Source organism: Muntiacus reevesi, chromosome 3 (genome assembly GCF_963930625.1).
Source record: "Muntiacus reevesi chromosome 3, mMunRee1.1, whole genome shotgun sequence".
NCBI classification, from domain to species: Eukaryota; Metazoa; Chordata; class Mammalia; order Artiodactyla; family Cervidae; genus Muntiacus; species Muntiacus reevesi.
In genome coordinates, this window is record NC_089251.1 from 191,332,550 (window position 1) to 191,355,577 (window position 23,028).

Consider the following 23,028-nt stretch of genomic DNA (forward strand, 5'->3'; position numbering starts at 1 on the left):
TCCCCATCTATTTGCCATGAAGTGATGGGACCAGATGCCATGATCTTAGTTTTCTGAATGTTGAACTTTAAGCCAACTTTTTCACTCTCCTCCTTCACTTTCATCAAGAGGCTCTTTAGTTCTTTCTCATTTTCTGCCATAAACGTAGTGTCATCTGAATATTTGAGGTTATTGATATTTCTCCCAGCAACCTTGATTCTACCTTGTGCTTCATCCAGCATTTCTCATGATGTACTCTGCATAGAAGTTAAATAAGCAGGGTGACAATATACAGCCTTGAAGTACTCCTTTCCCGATTTGCAACCAGCCTGTTGTCTCATGTCCAGTTCTAACTGCTGAGTTTTCCAAATTTGCTGGCATATTGAGTGCAACACTTTCGCAGCAACATCTTTTAGGATTTAAAATAGCTCAACTGGAATTCCATCACCTCCACTAGCTTTGTTCATAGTGATGCTTCCTAAGGCCCACTTGACTTCGCATTCTAGGATGTCTGGCTTTAGGTGAGTGATCACATCATCGTGGTTATCTGGCTCAAGAAGCTCTTTTTTGTATAGTTCTTCTGGGTATTCTTGCCACCTGCTTCTGTTAGGTCTATACCATTTGTGTCCCTTATTGAGCCCATCTTTGCATGAAATGTTCCCTTGGTATCTTTAGTTTTCTTGAAGAGATCTTAGTCTTTCCCATTATATTGTTTTTCTCTATTTCTTTGCATTGCACACTTAATAAATGCTTGCAAATGACAAAATGAATTTTTCGCTTTGGTTAAAAAGAACTTCGGCACTAAAATGCACCCCTATGTTTGTGTGTAGGTTTCAATGGTTCATTTTCTTGTCAGGCTTCCCCTGGTTATGAATTTAGTGGCAGTGCCAACAGCATAAAGGGAGGGTTTTATTGGAGAACATTTGGAGGATTAGAAAAATCTCCAGAGCTTTTGAAGCACCACATTTTGTGTTCAGAATTCTATTGCATTCTGTCTCAAGACCAGAATAAACAGAGAAGAAAGATGGCAAGATCCACAGGGTTCCATATGTGGAGGCAGCCTCCACCGCTCCAAAGTGAGTGGGAGGAAAGAGAGAACATGATCATTAGAGAATTCCTCATTCATCTGTATTAATTCTCCCCAGGCTGCAACTCTGTATATAAGCTTTTAACCCTGCAAAATGTATTATGGAATACATGATGTATTTGATTAGTTTGAAGATTTATCCTCTTTCCTGGATTTTACTAAAATAAAAAACAAGCAAATAGCCCAGGATAATTTGTCCATTCACACCATAATAATTCAAACAGGATTCAAAGAGAGTCTATATTGGTAGTGCCCTTTATGTCTTTTTTTTTTCTCTTATAGAGAGCCGTGGGGAAAACAAATACTTTTTTGGCATGGAAATTACTCACTAGTATAAAGGGTGAATAAGACACCATACAGTATCCGAGAAAAGGTAATTTATCAAACACATAGGGTATCAAGAAGACCCAACATTTTTTCCCCTCAGAGTTCAATCTTTTATTAACATTGTTTAATCTGGGCTTTTTGAAAATGGGAAGAGACACTGAAGTCAGAATGCACCACCTCTGGAAGTGACTGTCACTGTACCATCCCTCTGTGTGTGCCTGCTAAGTTGCTCAGTTGTGTCTGATTTTTTTTTGCAACCCCATGGACTGTACCCCTCTTGGCTTCTCTGACCGTAAGTTTCTCCAGACAAGAATACTGGAGTGGGCTGCTGTGCCCTTCTCCGGGATCTTCCCGACCCAGGGCTCGAACTGGGAAATCCCCCATCCCTCCACCTCAATCCAATTCACACTTGTATGATTAGCTTCCTCTTTGACCCATGCTTGTTAATTATATCCAGCAAATTATTCTTCCAAATTGGCAACATTGAGCTCTCTGCTGCTGCTGCTGCTGTCACTTCAGTCGTGGACGACTCTGTGCGAGCCCAGAGACGGCAGCCCACCAGGCTCCGCTGTCCTTGGGATTCTCCAGGCAAGAACACTGGAGTGGGGTGCCATTTCCTTCTCCCAAGCATTAAAGTGAAAAGTGAAAGTGAAGTCGCTCAGTCGTGTCCGACTCTTAGCGACCCCATGGACTGCAGCCTACCAGGCTCCTCCGTCCATGGGATTTTCCAGGCAAGAGTACTGGAGTGGGGTGCCATTGCCTTTTCTGACTGAGCTCTCTAACTGCTCCTTTTTTTTTTTTTTCTTTCCCTCCTCTCCTGGATAAAACGTTTGGAGCATGCACTACTTTGACTAGTGTTTTCTTTCTCTTGCTTTTTTTTTTTAGAGGCTGAGTTACTTGCTGCTATCACACAGTTGGTGGTGGTGGTGGTTTAGTTGCTAAGTCAATGTCTCACTCTTGTGACCACCTGGACTGTAGCCCGCCAGCCTCCTCTGTCCATGGGATTTCCCAGGCAAGAACATTGGAGTGGGTTGCCATTTCCTTCTCCATGACTAGTGTTTTCTGAACGAATCCTCAGTTATGGATATTTCAAAAAGTTCAAGGGACTTCCAAAATAACTCTGGGTTTGAGTATAGTGCACTTCTGTCCATTTGATCCCAAGTTACCTAAGAACATACAGAGAGGAGAATTTCCTTAGAGACAGGTACATAGCAATCACAATTCCATTTGTTTCTGGATGCTCTGGTGTCAAGATCTCAGTAGTAACTGGCTAGGTCCCAGCACTAATCCTGGGATCATGAGGCTTTGCCCTATAGTCTCCAACACTCACCCAGAACAATATCTTTCAAAGGCATAACAGATACTTTTTTTTTTTTTTTCCTGGAAGTCTCTGTTCTCTTCAAGGGCTTTATTGTCAGAAATTCCCTTCCCCTCCCTTCCTGGAGGACTCTACTGATAACATACATACCCAGGAAGGCTATGACTGTAAGGAAGTGTTTCTAGTACCTACCCATCCCTCCCACAACCATTCAAAGAGGAAATAGAAGAGCATTTTCATCCAGCAGCCTAAGAAGCTCTATCTGATGAACTGGTATTGAGAATTTTGGCATCTGATTCAAATGAATATTTTTAGAGATGAGAAGTGGAGGGGGGTGGAGGAAAAATAAGATTCTGAATTAGAATATGCAGGCCAGTGCGACAGCTCTGACACTGACCAGCATCAAACTGGCCAAGTATTTTAATCCCTCTAGACTTTGGTTTTCCTTATCAGTTAAGAGAAATTAATAACGCTACCTGCTCTACCTGCTTCACAGGGTTGGATTGAGGATAGGTTGAGATCATGTGAATAGGCATTACAAACAGAAAGAATCATGTAAGCAATCACTTGTTATTAACAAACAGAATATTGTCTAATTGCTTATCAATGCATGCTGTGGGTATACTCGTGATCTTTCATTGGGTAAATAAAACCTTGCTTCTTCTGAATACAGGTTTGTCCATAATCCTTAAGTGGAACAAGTGATAAGTGGAAAAGAACATTTACTCAGCATTTAATATCATCTGGGCCCTTCATATACATTGCTGTAAATAAATTTATACCTAAACAATTAATATATATTAAAATTTACTGTATTTCATTCAGCCCTCTGAAAAATCTGATTGATTAGCCTCAGACGTTAAAAGGTGTTTAAAGCAGTGCTTCCCAAATTCTGTTCCTTGGAAACCTAGTCCTGAGAAACACTTCTCTTTTAAAGAGTTATATAGTCCAAAACTTTGAGAAACAATGTAATCTTTTCCTCCCTCTGACAGATGCATTTTGCCCAATACCATCTCGATTACCATGGAAAAGTTCTACAAGAGAAAGGCTAGCTATAGTAAAGGAATCTGTTTAACTTTGCTCAATCCAGAGTTCTCCAAGCTTATTTGATCCGGAGACCCTTATTTTCCAATTACACTCGCTAAATTTTGATAGAGCTGAGATTCTACAGAATACATTTTGCCAGGTATAGATCTAAATTCATGATTGGTGTTTCTCCGCGGCAAATCTGCAATCAGAATGCAAGCCTGTCCTATCTTTAAAAGGACATACTAAAACCACATATCAAAAAGGGTTGGAAAACAGGGAGCGACAGTCATAAAATTTCATTCTTCTACATTTACTTCTAATTACATCAGCATGATGGTTTTTGGTTTTTTCCCAGCCTTCCGCCTGCTTAGTTGTAATCAATACCTGTTGATCTCGTCTCTGATTATTTGCATGCGGTAAACACGTGCGGCGTAAGACCGACCACTTCAGCCGTTGTCAAGCGCAGCTCCACAGCGTTCTGTGCTTTTGCATTGCTGGGCACCCATTGCCATCATTCATCTCCAGAACGCTTTCATCTCCCCAGACGGAAGGTATATCTGTATTGACTTCTGATCTTTTTAACTTAATATTTTATCAGAAATATTTTTCCACTTTGCAACTTACCCTTTAAAAAAAAAAGAAAAAAAAAAAAAAGAAACAAAAGCAAAAACTTCATTTCTAAAGGCCCTGAAATAGTCAATCCAGATAATACTTAAATGCCTGTGGTTAGGGAAAGTGAAGGTGAAAGTCCCTCAGGCGTGCCTGACTCTTTGAGACCCCATGGACGGAATTCTCCAGGCCAGAATACTGGAGTGGGTAGACTTTCCTTTCTCTAGGGAATGTTCCCAACCCAGGGATCAAACCCAGGTTTTCCGCATTGCAGGCTGATTCTTTACTAGCTGAGTCACAACGGAAGCTCAAGGATACTGGAGTCGGTAGCCTATCCCTTATCCAGCAGAGCTTCCCAACTCAGGAATCGAACTGCGGTCTCCTGCATTCAGGCAGATTATTTTCATTATTTTTTTTTTAAGGCAGATTCTTTACCAACTGAGCTATGACGGAAGCCTACGACTTTTGTATTACTTCTCGTTTTCTCTTTTGTAAGTGATAAATATCTGTGTCCATAACATTTACCATATTTTGGATTACTTAGAACAGCTAAGAATATGAACATTTTAGTTTTTGAACAGGTTGACCATCTTTTTATTTCGTTATACCAAGTTTACATTTCTATTGTTTGATGGCTATACTCATCGATTCTTTCAAATGAACAAAGATCTAGTAAATTCCTAATATTTGCTGAGTAATGTGTGAAGGATACCCATATCTTTTACTCAAATCATTTCAATATACTGTAATCAGCATTAGGTATTGTGGCCAGCAGTAGTGACAACTAAGGACAAAAGCACTGATTATTTGCCCACAAATCTTATTGCATTTCTCTGATTTTTTTTTTTTTTTTGCATTCCATTTGAGGGTTTCCTTCTCTGTCTTTGTTTCCTCTTGCCTACTTCTTACTCATATATGTACTGTTCAGTAATTAAACTTAATCTCTAACTTTGTTTCCTCATTTCAGTTGCGCTAGTGGTAAAGAATTCACCTGCCAACTCCAGAGACACAGAAGACACGCGTTCAAGACCTGGGTGGAGAAGGTCCCCTGGAGTGGGAAATGGCAGCCCACTCCAGTGTTCTTGCCTGAAAAATTCCATGGGCAGAGGAGCCTGGCGGGATACAGTCCATGGGGTCAAAAGGGTTGGACACAAATGAGCACTGAGCATGCATGCATGCACAGGATTATTGTCTGAACTCACGGAGACTTTGTATATCTTAATGTCTCAATGAGATATTATGTATTAAACCAGTGCCTAGTACATTACAAGCACTCTGTAAACATTACCTGTTATTGTTATTACTTCTAAGATGGAGAAAGTGAGATGAATGCTCTATTAGTTGACTCAAGGAGTGGGCAAGTTAGAACTATGTGCACTTTGCCCTGGCACTGTATGTCAATTTTTAAACAAGCTTTCTGTGTGTTTAAACAAACCTATCACGTCATGAACTTCCTTCATCTTTCTTTCAGGAATAGAAGAAGAGATTAATTAGTATATGGATGGTGGTGGTGCTGGGACATTTGTTTTTCCTGAGACACACTGCTGCTGAGTTTCACAAAGTTCTGCTAAGTCCTTTAAAAGAAAAATGTATGTCCTTTAGTTTTTTGTTACCTAATATTCAGGAATATTCTTCAATAAAAGTAATAGGAACATTGATGTGCTAAGAGTTATAGGTTGATGACTTAAAAAATTATACATTGCACCCTAAAGAAGAATGAACTTAATGCTGAATTGAATTGACAAGGGTCAATGTGTCAAGAAGCCAGCTATAAGATGGCCAATTATGTTTAATCAAGCATCTATCTTTATCAAATTTTTAAAGAAGTATTTTTCTTGCTGATATATTTTCCTTGCATTATATGTATATAAAATGAGCTCTGTCATAAGTTTGGTCTTTAATAGAAGAGAAGAGAGAAGCGAGCGTGCTGAGTCCTGTCTGACTCTGCAATCCCTGTAGCCCGCCAAACTTCTTTGTCCATGGAATTTTCCAGGTAAGAATACTGGAACAGGTTGCCGTTTCCTTCTTCCAGGACTCTTCCCAAACACAGGGTTGGAACCTGTGTCTCTTGAGTCTCCTGCATTGGAAGGTGGATTCTTTACCACTTTAAGGGGGGGAAGGAGGGTGGTCTTTAATTGCAGAGGGTCTTTAATTGCATATACTTAATCTGAATAAAGAATATGTATCCTGGCACATTGTGTGAATGTTATATTAAATTGAACGTCACACTGTCTTGATTTACAAAAGCTAAAGATGTATAAGGAACTGACAGATGTCAATCAACAGATTCCATTGTTCTAGGAATTGTATATATGATATCAAAATTCTGAATAAAAATTGTTTCTTCAACTGTGACATCTATTTTATTTGCTATTTTACAAAAATGAATAAAGTATTCAGTCTTTTCATAGAAGCAAGTAAGCGTGGCATATGGTGAAACCACTTCAAGCTGCTGAAGAAGCAGCAAACTGTAAAATACTTTAATGTCATAATATAGCATTATTTTCCTGCGTACTAAATCATTCGTTGCTGTTTTCATTGTCCGCATTAAGTTTTTTCGTGAAGTACTTAACGTCTTAAATAGTTCTTAGATATTAAAAACCAAACAGAAACCATTTCCCACTCCAGCAGACCCTGTGAAAGGCAAGGATAATAAGCCTTGCAGTTCTTAGGTTCTTCCAGAGGGAAGAAGTGCAAAGAGGCCGAAGGTTTCATAAGTATAAGCAAAGTCAGTGAAGCAGAGTAAATCCAAATATTCGGCAAATGATAAACCAGAAAAAAAGACACGCCAGCTGTTCACATTGGAAAGTTACTGAACGTTTATTTTGGTTCAAGTTTTATTTTTGTATGAGGAAGGAACGATAAGTTTTCGGCGGGGGTGGGGTGTCTTATTCCTTACGACATCAATAGGGAACAGAGTTTGCGATGCAGGTGGGTGTTCTCCTCTGGGCGCTTCTACACTCGTCCTTCTTTTGCCGGCCTCCGCTGCGCCGGGACCTTCCTCCTGGGGACGGAACCCCGAGATACCTCTGCGTGGGCGACGGGGTGTCTCTGCGCTCGCCCCCTGGGGCTCGGCCACACTGCTGACCCAACTCTCGCTTCTCAAACTGCAATTGCTGTAACACGGCAGCCAGCGGCGCGGGCCCCCTTTCCCGCCAGCTACCCGCGAGCGGCGGCGGGCGGCCGGGCTCGGGCGGCGAACAAAGGCGGCGCGGAGCGCGGGGCGCGCGGCCGGGCTTGGCGCGTGTCTCTCCGGCAGGAGGCGGCGGCGGCGCCGCGCCCGAGCCTGCATTCCTCCGAAGCGCCCGGAGCCCGCGGGGCGACGTCACCCCCGGCTCCGCCCCCGTCCCTCCCCGAGCAAAGTAACTCTTGGCGAACGGGAGCAGCCTCTGCCGAGCATGGAGAGCAGCCGCCGCGGCCGGCCGGCGGCGCGGGCGCCCCAGAGGTAGTTGGCTCCCGCCGAGCAGGAAAAAGTGCGGGCGCGCGGCTGTCCACCCCCGGCGCTCACCCTGCCAGGCCCGGCCGGCCCCTCAGCGGTGGATTTCGCTGCGAGCCTCCCGGCAGCTCTTTGCAGAGCGGCTTGAAACTTCTCCCAAAGTCGACATGGATGCGGCGGCCGCGGCGCTGCCCGCTTTTGTGGCGCTCTTGCTCCTCTCCCCCTGGCCGCTCCTGGGGTCGGCCCAAGGCCAGTTCTCCGCAGGTGAGTGGCCGAGGGGGCGTGCGGAGCCCCGATTGGTGCCCCCGACCTGGGGCTTGCCCGGAGAGCGATCGGGCTCCTCTCCAGGACCGGTGGGCAAAGGTTTGGGGGGAAGCTTTCGCGCCCCCGGGGGGCGGGGGGAACGGGCAGACGGAGAGAGGTCCCCCGACTTTGTGCCAGGTGGGACGCGGGGCGCCCGAGTGGGCGCCGTGGCGCAGGTAACTTTCCTCGTTGCGCTCCATTGTTCCCGGCGCAGGCTCGCCCCGGGCGCAGGCGGGCCGGGCGGTGCGGGAGTGAGGGCGGCGGTGCTTTTCTTGGGAAACCCGGAGGCTCGGCGTCCGGCGCTGGCTGCATCGCGCGGGGGAAGAGAGAAAGAAAAAGTAGTTAACGACTCTGGGGAAAGGCTACTCTGTTGCTCGTGGTGGGGGCTTGTAGCTCTCCGCCGTTAGAACATATAAAAAAAAATGTTTTTTTTTTTCCCCCCTCGGGAAGCCATTGTCAGAAAGGTGGAGACTCGAAGGGACCGACCTCGGCGCGCTTTGCCAGGTGCTTTTTGTCCGGGGAATAACCTCCCCTGACTATTGTCTAACTACTTCCCCGTCCCTCCCCCAGTCCTTCTCTCGGTCTCTAGCGCCGGGCTGCTCGTTGGCTTAGGGCACCGCGCGGAGCAGGTTCCGTGTGTGTGTTGGCAGAGCCTGGAGGATGTTTTGAAACACGATTCTGAGGATCCACACCGAGCGGTTCTGGGCAGCGAGGTCTGGGCGCCGGGTCGGGGAAGCCTGACCCGCGGGGGTGGGAGCCCGTTCCTCCCGCAGAGCCACCGCGGAGCTGGCGCAGCTCCTCCCGGAGCCGGCCTGCCTGCTGGGGGCTGTGAACGACTGCCGCCGTCGCCAAGAGAACCCCAGAGGAGGCATGCAGTGAGGTCTCGCCAGTTAGCCCTTTGGGGTTCCAGTGGGTTCTAGTAAAACCACTTCGACAAGTCCGCGAAACCCCGTTTCGCCCAGTCTCGTCCTCCGTTCCCTGCCAGTTTTGTCATCCTTCCAGTCGGTGGCTGCTTTCGTTCTCTCCTCTGGGGGCTCTGAAGTTTCACCAGGTGGACGCTGGGGAGCAGGCTCCCGGGCGATCGTCTGCCTCCCGCCGGTCCAGACAACTTTTCTGGCCAGTCCGCCCTGCTCAGCTCGGCTGGTGAGCGTCTGGCTGCCTTGGTTCTCGGTGCAGATGGAGACGCAGAGGTGGCCGAGGGGAGCTGCAGAAGACGCGGGAAGCGGCAGCCGCGCTCCTGGCTGAGGCCATGGGACGCGGGGATCGGACGAACTTTGCACTGTCGGTTTCTCTCGTTGTTGTGGCTGCCTGGTTTCCTGGAAATAAACCCAGATTGTTGATTTCCGGAGTAATGTTTATTTCCCTTGCGTCCTCTTTCCCCCCTCCCGCCCCCTTTTAGAACTCTGTAAAAGGAGTTGGACAACAGATTCAGATGGCAGCCTGTGATGTGTACTCAGGCAGATCATGAGATGCAGCGAGTACAGGGAGAGTTATGTATACAGGTGGTGTTTGCAGAGGACTACAGCTCTGTGCAATGAGTGAACCGATGGCTTAATTTTAATTCTTTCTGGAGTAAGCATTAGTGCAAGCGTCTCGACAGGTAGTGCTGGCTAGTATTGGAAGCGTGCTTGATGTAAGACGTTGTATGCAGGCAAGTTGGAAGTGGGTATTGATTTCTGCGCAGTGTTGTCAGCGCACGCAGAGCTTACCCTTGAAAAGGCGTGTAGTTAATTGAAAGTTGGAATTCTACCAGTTGCATGATGAAACTTACATGTATTCCAAATTTGCAACTAGTTTCAACAGCTGATGGATATGTTTTTATCAGTGAAGAAACTTTCCCATTTTCTCCTTTCATGTGTTGTTTACTCTTTACCGACCAAATAAATATTAGATATCCTCCAGCAGAATGTATAGATGAGCTTTTCTGATCCCTGGAGTTCAGGTATCTCTAATGAACAGTTGTGTTCTTAGACGTCCAGTGCTAAGTAATTTTAAAAAGCCTGGCTTTTCTTTATTGACAAAGCAAAAACATTTGACTTTATATTTAAGTAGAAGAATGTGCAATCCTAGTAAATGCAATTCTGGCAGGATTATATCTCAAAATTTTGCCATTCGGGATTTGTCTATATGCCCAGAAAAGAATGCCTTTTATTCCCAGAGTTCAGATTGTGGATCTGCCTTTCTCCATAAATTAAAAGTTTGTTTTTTAAAAAATTTCTATTTTCTGCCTCTCCTAAATCATTTGTTATTCCACTATCATCAGATTTTATGGCAATCAGATTTGTTGCAAAAACATAGAGTCAGAGATTGGAAATGTATTCTTTGTTGCATTTTTTTTCTTACATTCTAGTTTAAATGATGAACTTTTATTTCATTCAAGAAATTTAAATAAAAGTGCTTTGAAAGTATAAAACAAATACATGTTCAGAATTGTCAACTATCCTGTTAAATGTATTTTAAAAATCACACTATTTAGGCCAGTTTCCACTTTTAGATATTATCATGTGGTTCCTAATGTAGTGATAAACTTCAAAAGCAAAATTTGAAAGACTACAGACCCTTAGATCTTTGATATAGCGTGTGCTCAATCTGGTCTGCTTTGTTTAGGCCACAGTTTTAGGAATGTTTTCATCATTTGTGACTTTTTCCTTAGCTTTTGGAGTTAAGGTGTAAAAATGCTATGTGGTGATCCTCTTGAAAATCTAAACTTCTAGAGCTTCCTATAAATCTCAACTTGTGTTCTTTAAGTTTGATCACTCACTTAAAGCAGCACATTAAAATGTGTCATATCTGTGTTATATCTGGGGAAATTGAGGCATGGAAGCCCAAAAATGTACTGAAGTTTATTCATTGAGTGTATAGGTGTTACTTCTTGATATCACAATGTAAGAATGTTTTTTGTGTTAGGACTCAGATGGCTGACAAAACCAGTCACAGATGGAGACTCAGCTTTCTCATCTGCAAAATGGGGATAATGATACCTGTTCTGACTTTTCCACATGCTTTTTACGAGAATGGGGTGAAATAATTTATGTGAGCTGGCCCTGTACATTGTCAAGCTTCATGTAGCTATCTGGGGTGTAATCATCATATATTAAGGTAGCTAACTGCCTTGACTTCAATCTTTTCTTGCTCCCACATTCTCTCTCGTAAGTTCAGGATTGTGTGTGTGTGTTTGTGTGTGTGTGTGTATTTGTGTGTTTCACTCGGTCAGTCATTCATTGTAATTGCTGTTGCACATAAACATCCTAGATTGGCCAGACCATAATTTTATCAGCACAGTGAGTGAAATTATCTTTTATTTATTTATTTTGAACTTACCGCCTGTAAATCCTTACTTGAGTTGAACCTGTAGAAGAGTCAGAATTAACATTCATAGTGTTCCAACTATAGAAGAAATTTATTTTTAGTCAGTTTCTTTAACTGTCTGTTTACCTATTGGCTATTCAGCCTGTTCATCTCAGTGGGAGAAAAATGCGGCTTTTTAGATGCAGTCTTATCAGTGACCTAGAGAGGGACTGTTGTCTCTCTAGTGTGATGCGAGCCTGGAAATGCATCTCCAGAGCCTGCCTTGGATATAGTCCTGGCATGTCACACTGGAAGTGTTTACTCACTTGATCCCTTAGAACCTTGCAACTAATCTAAGCAGAGCCACTTTCTCAGTGTCTCATTCCTTGCTGTTCCATACGTGAGTTAAATTTCTCTTATACTTAATGTCTGTACAGGCAAGATACATTAGAGACAGTTTTTTAAAGGGTTGCCTCTCAGTTTTCTGGTTTTGATTGGCCAGAATCTCACGATCCCTCACTTATTAAAACTCCAAGTTCTAAACTATTAACAATATGTAACCATACATTTCTGGGACTGGTTTTTCTTTCACTAGTCTCCATATATCTGATTCTGTTGATTTTTCCTAGATTGCAAGATGTCATTTTGTGTCTGGCCAATCCAGATGGGAAGAGGCAGGTCTGGCTGCTCTTTGGGCTTTGGCATATGTGCTCCTGACAGCTCTTCTCTCTATGTTCATAAATATGAATTTGAAAAATAAATCAACCCCTCTGCCACTCTACCCCTCCCCTCTAGTAACAACAAAGCCCACATGCACGTCTACAAAATCACAGCCTTTTTGTTTTCACCACTTATCTTTTGGTGCTGATCGTATTCTTAAAAACTGGAACTATGACTCAACCATTACCCGGAGCAAACACCAGTCCTCCTACCTGATCTCATATTTCAGGCAGTGATGGTTTACTACCTGTTTTTATGGCCTTTAACAAACATTTAATTTATGTGGTATGGCCATATATAGATAAAGTAGATTGTTGCCTTCTAATGCTTCTGAAGTGCTGTGTTCTAGATCTGCTCAAGCTGGTGGTACAGACAGTGTAAGTCATGCTAAATATGGATCTGCTTCTCTGAGGCATGGAAAATGCTGTCCTCCTCTGCCTGTGCGCTTCGTATTTCTCTTACTTGTTCTTCACCGAGGGCAGGAAGAGGAATACTGGAAGGCTGAGGGCAGGAAACATCAAGGGAGTTTACAGATTGTTCTTAAAGAGAAAGCAGGGAACACTGGGATCTTGTGTGCGCGTGCTGATCTTTCATTTAATTTTCTAAAGAAGGGAAAAAAGCCCTATTTTTTAATTTGCTTATTGGAATCAGCCTTTGCCTTTGTCCAAACACATTCATTTCTTATTCTGTGGATGTGAAAACATCCCTGTCTGTATTCCTCTGAGACTTTACCCTGTGATCATATGTCTGTCTTGTGTCCCTTTATCAAATGGTATTTCTTTTTGCTTAAAGAAGTTGTAATTGCTTGTGAACGTGCTTTTTTTTTTTCTCCCCATCAAAACTCATGCTGTTTGTCATAGTTCTGAATAATGGTATTTTATCAATTCATGATATCTTAAATGAGCATTTGATATCAAAGTAAGTACATCAATCAGGCTAATTTTTATTTCAGTTGAAGCTAGAAATAAGCTTGTAAACCCATGAAATAATCTTCTAATGTTGCAGAGTATTTGTGCTTGTATGTCTCTCAAAGAGAGAGAGACTTTGCGTTCCTTTTTGTAAATGGGGATAGAAAGCATTTGAGTACCATTCTGCCTGTTATTTTGAGATAAGTGATGTATATCTGGGCTATGGAAAACTTTAAAAGTTATGTTTGGATGTGTGATATCAGTGAGAACTGTAGAGGCAGATAGTTTACAAAGTTCAAATTTCATCTTAGTGTAAATGTGTTTTTATGAAAAATGCTCTTAAACAAACATAGTTTCACATGAAAAGTTTTATTAGTTCCATGAAAATTCTGACGGGAGGGGTATGTTTATTTTTCTGTAAGTATTCTTATGGGGATTCTTTTGATTTGTTGTTAGTATTTTAGTGATAAAAACTGACCTTACATAATTAAAAAAGTTTTGTGAGGTTTTGCAGATTGTTGAGCTTCTGGGAAACACTGGGCCTGGGATGTAAGGATCACATTGATCCTATTGTGGAACATTGCCATTTCCCCACTTAAATTTTCTGGCATTCTCTTCTGTATGTTGATAATCCATCAAAATTACACGTGGCTTATCCTGTCACTTGCAATTGTTTTAAGAGCAAATTAAGTGGTCTTGAATGAAATAACCCATGTTTCTACTTTATATGATCATAGACAGAGCTCTGTTAATAAAAATGATGAACAATTACAGGTGTCATTCTAGGGGTTATTTTCAAAAGAACCCAGATAGAAATAAGTCCAAATAAAATAGTGTTATAATTACCGTTTGCATTTATTTTGTTGAGAAAGTTGAAAGATGTAAATATGTACTTATGTATATATGTTCATACACACATACACACATATCTTAACAATGATAGAACATCATTGTCCAAAGGTTCAAGTGAGAAGGAAACCAAGGGTATCTATAGATGGGATCAAATTTCTATACTTATATTCTAGATAGAGTATTTTTTAAAAGTTACTTGTTTTTATTTATTTCATTTATGGCTGCGCTGGGTCTTTGTTGCTATGCAAGGGCTTTCTCTAGTTGTGGAGAATGGAGGCTCCTCTTTAGTTGGGGTTCATGGGTTTCTCATTGCGTGGCTTCTCTTTTTGTGGAGCACATGGGCTCAGAAGTTGCTGGCTCCTGAGCTCTATAGCAAAGGCCCAATAGTTGTGGTGCCTGGCCTTAGTTGCTCTGCGGCATGTGGGATCTTTTTGGAAATTGAAGTGAAAGTGAAAGTTGGTCTGTCTCTCAGACTATAGAGTCCATGAAATTCTCTAGGCCAGAATTCTGGAGTGGGTAGCCTTTCCCTTCTCTGGGTGATGTTCCCAACCCGGAGATCGAACCCAAGTCTCCCATATCGCAGGCGGATTCTTTACCAGCTGAACCACAAGGGAAGGCCAAGAATACTGAAGTGGGTAGCCTATCCCTTCTCCAATGGATCCTCCTGACCCAGGAATCGAACCAGGGTCTCCCTGCATTGCAGGTGGATTCTTTACCAGCTAAGTTATGAGGGAAGCCCGGGTTCTTTCTGGACCAGAGATCAAACTGATGTCTCCTGCATTGGTAGGTGGATTCTTTACCACTGAACCACCTGGCGAGCCCTAGATTATTGAATGTAGAGAACTATTTTGTCTATTGCATAGATGAAGAAACTGAAATGGAAAATATAGGAACTATGTAATATAGAATAGACTGCCCTATACCATATTTTAAAGGAGAAACTAAGAAACCTAACTCCAGTTTGGTGTCTATTTATATAAACTCTTGCCGATGCAGCCTGCTCCTTAACCAGCTGCTTGCAGGCCGATTCTCCAAACCCAGTCCAGGGCAGCAGCTGATGAGCTGCAGAAATTCCCCTAATCCTTGTCGGGTGATATGGTGACGTGGCAGGTGTTTAAGTGGCAGACTGGCCACAGCTTCTTGATATGACTCGACTTAGGTCATTTGACAAATTCAAGAGTAGAGAGAGGAAGACTATCTAACGTCCTCTCTGCCCATTTAAGGGATGATGGCTGATTGCTTCACGGCCATTGGATTTGTCAGTGGCAAGATGTCCTAGAATATTGCTACCTGAATTACGGTCCATGACCTGGCAGCATCAGCATCACCTGGGAACTCGCAATGATCTTGTGATCACAGAACAGAGCCCACACCACACCTACCAATTGAGAATCTGCATTTTAACAGAATCCCCAGGTGATCTGCTTGAACAGTTAAGTTTTGAGAATCCCTGCTCTAAGACAAAGAAAGCTCAGCTTGAGATGTGCCACATGCACTTCATTGTAGAATTATAAGAGTACTGTGAAAGGATTAATTAAAACATGAAATAAATTTCCCTGGAATTATATTTCTGATCAGTATTACTTAATTATAATTTATCACCCAGACACATCAAAACAACAAAACTATTTAGGTTTTTTTTAAAGAATACTAAGACAATTTTGAAATATTCCGTAAGAGAATAAAAGTTAGACTAAATAGGTTTGATTATGAGTGTATTATATAATATTTGAGGTAAACATATTATCTGAGGAGCCAAGCATGATATATGCCAATCATTTTTACATTGCACATTGACATGTTGATATAGAAGATAGTATTCCCTCTTTTTTTTTTTAAACCAGTGACTACAGTTTCTTGTTTTATAGTTCTCTTTTTCTTCTAAGTGTAATTTAAGGATCTCTGTAATAAGGAGCTCATTTATAGGATAGTCAAATTTAATGAATAGGAGTTAGGTAGAATGCATTAACTATCACTGATATTCTTTTTACTATCTTTTGTGCTCATATTTAAGAACAGAGATTCTTGTCAGTTTTCTCCAGAGAAAAATTATGATGTAATAGACAGTGTATGCTATTCATGTCAAAACACAATTTTACTTGCATTTTATAGCTTGCTTTAGCATTCTTTGAGAAAATGAATTTTCCCAGAAGACCTAATTGCCTTCTTATTAATAAGCCTGTAAGTGTGTTTTGTTATCCATTTACTATTCTAAATGTGTCTACTTTTGCTGGCTGTTTGAACTGTGAAGTCTCTGATTAAATCACAACTGCTCTATATGTTTTTGCCATTCACAAGTGACTTAGAAAATACTGGCATAATGATGTGGTTATGGCAGAAACTAATGGAAAACAGGATATCTAAATTAATGTTAACCCATGATAATTGGTTGTATTGTGATATCAGGAGGTGGGGTTTGGCTCAGTATACAGCAGAATTCTTTACGTGTTTGATACTGTAAGTGAAAGTTTGCTTAACCTTTATTGTTTTAAATACACAAAGTATAGTTGCCAGATTAATGAATAAACCACAAATCAGTGATTGCCACATTTATTTGACTTAGACACTAGTGTTCTATGGAAGAGGTTTAATTGTGGACAGATTAGGTTTAGAGGAGAGCTTGATGATGGAGAGAAACTGACAAGTACTCACATGCATCTTGGAGAATTTTAGTCTGAAGTCTCTGATTTGTTACCTTTTCTAGTTGTACACCAAAGTCTAGAGCTTGCCTTTTATACTCGTTCTACTTTTACTCTTGTCAGCAAAAGTTAGGTCCATTTATTCCCTCATTCACTGGAGAGGAGAGAGCAAAAAGCAGTTGCCAAAACAAAAATAGAAAGAAAGAAAGAAAAAAAAAAAAACAATAGAAACTTCCATCTACTGCGTGCCTGCAGCCTGCCAGGCCTTCTGGTCAGTATTTTACATAATTTAAAATCCTCACCATAATCCTTTAAGATTGGAGTCATCTCTGTTTTGCAAACTTCAGCCTAGAAAGATTAAGTATTAACTTGCCTAGGGTGACATTGTGAGAATTGGGAGAGCCAAGATTCATTATTGAATATATACACAGGTGTAACAGTAAGACTTTTTTTTTTTTTTTTGTTTGTTACTTAGTGGCAGAAAATGCAACCTAGACTGCTTGCAACAAAAAGGGAATTTATTGTCTCTCCTGACATTTCAGGTGGAGCTTTACTTAGGAGTTCAGATAATTCTACTGGGATATGATCCTTCTCTGTCTACTCAGTGTAGTTCTGGGATGTTCTAGAACTTTGGCCTTAGGCTCCCTGCAGAGGTGAGGTGGCTTCAGCAGCTCCCAGATTCTGGTCCATTAGGAATGTGTGAACTATGTGCTGGGCCTCTGAAGGGGCCCTGAGGGTCACTGAGATGGGCTTCAGTCACTCTTATGTCCAGCTCCTGAGGGGAAGTATGTGGATCGGCTTAGTTTACTAGGATTCTGGGCTCAGCCCTAAATCCCCCAAGCAGGTCATGGGAGAAGACTGTGGATCAAACCATGAGTTGTCAACAGATCGAGGAATAGGTTCTGGAAAAGCAGTCAAACTGCAGAGTGGTTGCTTGAGATGGAATTAAACAAGCTGTGAGCAGTGAAGGCTGAGAGGGGTGCACCTGTGTGCACCGTTTGTGATCCTTCTGAGCGGGGGTGAGAGGAGGTGCTGGGGAAAAGATAGTGGAAGCTCCATGATCTGGACTCCTAGGTGGTAACATCAGGGAGACATGGTGGCCTAAGCCTTAGCCTCTAAGGGGAAAAGATTGGACAGGAAGAGAAGATAGAGGCAATCTGTTTCTAGCAGATTTGTGTGTTGCAAATCAGCTAACTGTTCCTCATTTTGGGAGTGTTTCTTTTTGGTCTTTAAGCCCTATTTTAAAGCATGCATTTTATTATTTTCAAGATTGTATTCTCTTCGCCTTCAGTTCAGTTGCTCAGTCGTGTCTGACTCTTTGCGACCTCATGAACTACAGCACACCAGGCCTCCCTGTCCATCACCAACTCCCAGAGTCCACCCAAGCCCATGTCCATTGAGTCGGTGATGTCATCCAAGCATCTCATCCTCTGTTGTCCCCTTCTCCTCCTGCCCTCAATCTTTCCCAGCATCAGGCTCTTTTCCAATGAGTCAACTCTTCACATGAGGTGGCCAAAGTATTGGAGTTTCAGCTTCAGCGTCAGTCCTTTGAGTGAACACCCAGGACTGATCTCCTTCAGGATGGACTGGTTAGATGTCCTTGCAGTCCAAGGGACTCTCAAGAGTCTTCTCCAACACCACAGTTCAAAAGCATCAATTGTTTGGCGCTCAGCCTTCCTCGCAGTCCAACTCTCACACCCATACATGACCCCTGGAAAAACCATAGCCTTGACTAGACAGACCTTTGTTGACAAAGTAATGTCTCTGTTTTTCAATATGCCATCTAGGTTGGTCATAACTTTCCTTCCAAGGAGTAAGTGTCTTTTAATTTCGTGGCTGCAGTCACCATCTGCAGTGATTTTGGAGCCCAGAAAAATAAACTCAGCTACTGTTTCCACTGTTTCCCCATCTATTTGCCATCCTTTTGCCTTAGTATTGAATAGGTCCAATGTTAAAATTTGACAGAACTTTGAGTTAAGTTTTGAGTCAAGTAAAGCTGGCCCTGACTGAGGATCAGGGGCCCAAATGTGACTGTGCCAATTTAGACCAGTGCGCCCTCCCTCCCCTGGCCAGGGCAGCCGGCCTGCTACTTAGGAGTGAAGGCGGTGCTTGTGGAGGAAGCGTATTGACTGCTGTGTTCAGCATGCTTCCTTCTGTCAGTGGAGGTCCACCTTCACACTCCTTTGTCTTATCTTAAAGAACTTAATGAACTGTTATTTTCTTCCCTGTCCGCCGGCTGCTTTCTTCATGACTCGTTTTTACCTGAGTTTATCTTCATCAGGTGTGATAACTGTGACTCTTGTACGGTGAAGTAACACTTTGCCTAACAACCTGGTTATTTGAAGCAGAGTGCTGTGTAGGCTTGACCCATTTTTGCCCCCTTGTCTAAACTCACATTTAGGTACTTAGGAGGTAAATGAGGTGAAAGATTTAGCAGTGATCTACTTCAGAAAGAACAAGATGTTTTGGGTTCTTTGGAGGTTTATGTACAGAAAATTTTAGTACACAGAGAACTGATTTCTGTAAGACTGTATTCCACTCTTAGCTCTGTCACTTTCTGGCTTTGAGGTTTGGAGTAATTCCTTTCAGTTTGACCTTAATTTTCTTATCAGTAAAATTGGAATATTACAATAAAGTGATTTTATTTGCTTCTCTAGTTATTCAGTAGGACACTTTTAAAGGTAAAATGAATAATATATGTGAAAGTACTTTTCTGATTAGAAAGTACCATGCATTTTTTGGGGGGGGAATATAAACTTGGATAATGAAGACATTATTGTTGTTGAAGGCATAGAATACATGGTGAAAATGGAAATGAAAATAATAATGAAATGAAAACTTTGTATATTTGCATATCTAAATTATTGGTTGCCATCTAAGTTGTTAGCATATCTAAGTTTTGGGAGAAAGTGGTATGGAAAAGAAGTCTGTGAGGTTCTTGTGAACAATGAGAAATTTTATTATATATCATGAAAATTAGCTGCCAAATTCATTTTCACATATATGTATTTCATATATATGTACAAATTTTACTCTCTAATGCTCCAAAAGACATTTTTTCCCCACTAAATATGTTAATAAAGAGTGTGTGTGTGTGTGTGTGCGTGCGTGCTCAGGTGTGTCCTACTCTTTGTGACCCCATGGGCTGTAGTCTGCCAGGCTGCTCTGTCCATGGAATTTTCCAGGCAAGAATACTGGAATGGGTTATCATTTCCTCCGCCAGGGACTCTTCCCAACCCGTGGATCGAACATGCGTGTCTTGTGTCTCCTGGGTCTCCTGTATTGCAGGCAGATTGTTCACCCTGCACTATCATCACCCTAATAAAGATTATGTGATTATAAAATATTTTTACTGATAATTTTTGAACATATGCTTTAAGGACTGTTCTCTTATATAGCAAGTTTGTGTATAGTTTTTCTTTTTGTATATTTTTTTATGAAGAGAGAAAAAGTATTCTTGCTCTCTGAGCTGGCTGGCCTAATTGGTGAGAGCATGATTTTAAGGTTTGCATCAATGTATTTATTTAACCACTCCACAGTTCTTTGAGCGTCTACTATGTGTTCGTGCCATGGCAGAGCCTGGGCACACTGCTGGGCACGGATATGACTGTTAGGACAATTAAGGAGCAGTAGTCTTTGCATAGCTCCACATTTAGCAACTTGCGAGTGAAGCCGTGTCTGTTCTGTGACTGAACTTGCCCCTGTGGCTTGGCACGTCTCAAGCCGAAGCCCGTCGCTTACAATTTGTGGGTCCACAGTGCAGTGTCAGCAGTCTTTCCATGTCCTTGAGTGTACACACAGAAGACCAGAAGGAAGCCTACCAGAGAAGAATCATGCAAAGATATTCCACAATGATAGTAATATCCCACCGAGTGGAAATTCCCAGAAGTTGAGTAATTGGAAGTGTAAACAAGTTGGGTAGAGGAGGGAGCATGTTTATTTTTTGGAAGCTCACTTTTTTTCTTTTCGAAGCAGAGGGTTTGGAGATGTCCTCACAGAGGACGGCATATGGAAATATGCCCGCATAACCTCAGCATTGTGCGCAGAGGCTCTGGGTTTTGGCCACAGACTTGTATTGGCCACAACCTGCAGCTGCTTATCAGCGGCCCTTGGTGCTGAGTCTAATCTGCCTCCTCTCTGCTGCTTCAGTGGAGCTCTTTGTCCTGAGCAGTGGGCAGCCACTCGGTGGGGGATCTGGAGAGGGAGCCAGGAATCGGGGTGGACCTTGACCATCACCCAAACTGCCCTGCACCTGCAGAGCAAATGCTATTCCTGACTCTTGGGTCAATCATTTTCAAGGGGAGCAACAGTTTTGTTATTTCAATATACCTATTGTCCTACTAGAAAATGGAGATTCCAAAAATCTCTGTTAAATGAGGTACATAGCACTTGTAGTGAGTGAATTATGGAGAGAAGTAATTTTAGAGATGTGTAAACTTTTTTGAAGCAAAGTCAAAATTGCAAAATTGCAAAGACCTAAGCTTTAAAAATAGTAATTTAGGAAACTGTTTTAGTGAAGTCACTAACATTTTATGCCCATTTCATATTTAAGCAAAGGATATTCATTGACTATATAGCATAATATTTAAGATCACCCACTTTGGAACCTGATTGCCTGAGTGTCAGTACTGCTTCTAACACTTTCTTGATGGCCCAACCACATTGTTTCAGTTTCCCCATCTGGTGGGATGATCCTAATACCTGTCTTGGATGTTTCTTTTGAGGAATACTAAGTTAAAGAGCTTAAAAGAATGCCTGGCATACTGAAAAAAAAAAAATTCACCTTAACTTTGTCATCATTGTCATCATTTTGTTTGGAGCAGAGAAATGTTATTGCAGGACCAAGCAAGGGGAATGGGTGGCTTATACCCTAAAACCCCAAACTCCCTGATGCTTTTCAGGGGGAAGTTTTTGTAGGTGTAATTTGGGTGTGTGACTTTCTTTTGATTGGCTTGTGATGAGGTCAGAGGGCAGTGTTCCAGGAATCTTGGGCTCAGCCTTAAGTTACCATCCTCCATCTCGATTTGGGCCTTAGTTGCAGCTCTCAGGACTTAATGAAGCACAAGTTCTTGATGTCTTGTCACAGAAAGAATTCAATCAGAGACAAAGTGAGAGGTAAGAAGTGGTCTTATTTAAAAAGATACACACTCCATGGACAGAATGTGGTCTGTCTCAGAAGGCAAAGGGCCTTGGAAGAAGCACATTCCACAGAGAGAGTGTGTGGGCCAACTCAGAAGGCGAGAAGCCATCATCAACATTATTACTGAGCTGAATTAAGCAATGTTTGCAGAATATCCTGACCCGTGCTGTTATCTTTTAAAATTTCTAACTGCATTATCTTTTACTTCAATATGAAACCAGCAGAGAGTAGATAATAGGATGCCTAAAATAGATCAGCACATCTGCTGACTAACAAAGACCACGGCACGCACTATAAAGAATATAATTCAGTGTTTATGAAAACAAGAGAAAAGATGCATTGATTCCTAAGAATCAGAATCTTAGGATGAATGACAAAAACAAAAACCAAAATACTATGAAAGTGAGGGGGGAGTTGCAAGCTAGAGTGAATGTGTGAAAGGAATTCAGTTTTTGGTATAAAATACCTAAAGCATTCTGTGGAAAATGCATTTAACATTTTTTTAGGGAGCTTGGAAACAAACTGTGAAATAGTTTCTAAAGAGATGGGAATACCAGATCACCTTGCCTGCCTCCTGAGAAATCTGTATGCAGCTCAAGAAGCCAACAGTTAGAACTGGACTTGAACAACAGACTGGTTCCAAATTGGGAAAGGAGTACATCAAGGCTGTATATTATCACCCTGTTTATTTAACTTAGGTGCAAAGTACATCATGCGAAATGCTGAGCTGGGTGAAGCACAAGCTGGAATCAAGACTGCCGGGAGAAATATCAAACCTCAGATATGTAGATGACACCACCCTTATGGCAGAAAGCAAAGAGGAACAAAAGAGCCTCTTGATGAATATGAGAGAGTGAAAAAGCTGGCTTAAAACTCAACATTCAAAAAATGAAGAATATGGCATCTGGCTCATTATTTCTTGGCTAATAGATGGGGAAACAATGGAAACAGTCACAGACTTTATTTTTCTGGGCTCCAAAATCACTGCAGATGGTGACTGCACCCATGAAATTAAAAGGCACTTGCTCCTTGGAAGAAAAGCAATGACCAACCTAGACAGCATATTAAAAAGCAGAGACATTACTTTGCCAACAAAGGTTCGTCTAGTCAAAGCTATGGTTTTTCCAGTAGTCATGTATGGATGTGAGAGTTGGACTATAAAGAAAGCTGAGTGCTGAAGAATTGATGGTTTTGAACTGTGGTGTTGGAAAAGACTCTTGAGAGTCCCTAGGACTGCAAGGAGATCCAACCAGTCCATCCTAAAAGAATTCAGTCCTGGGTGTTCATTGGAAGGACTGATGCTGAAGCTGAAACTCCAATTCTTTGGCCACCTGATACAAAGAACTGACTCACTGGAAAAGACCCTGATGCTGGGAAAGATTGAAGGCAGGAG

The 23,028-nt window shown here is 42.1% G+C and overlaps 1 protein-coding gene across 2 annotated transcripts in view; it reads left to right on the top strand.

Annotated features, from left to right (window-relative positions):
* The first annotated feature begins 7,807 nt into the window (after positions 1 to 7,807).
* PTPRK (protein tyrosine phosphatase receptor type K) overlaps positions 7,808 to 23,028 on the top strand; it is a 604,099-nt gene continuing 588,878 nt past the window's right edge. For both annotated transcript variants that reach the window (XM_065931350.1, XM_065931351.1), the window contains exon 1: positions 7,808 to 8,049. In XM_065931350.1, coding sequence (XP_065787422.1) covers positions 7,953 to 8,049 — 97 coding nt within the window. In that variant the 5' untranslated portion in view covers positions 7,808 to 7,952. The remainder of the gene's footprint in view (positions 8,050 to 23,028) is intronic.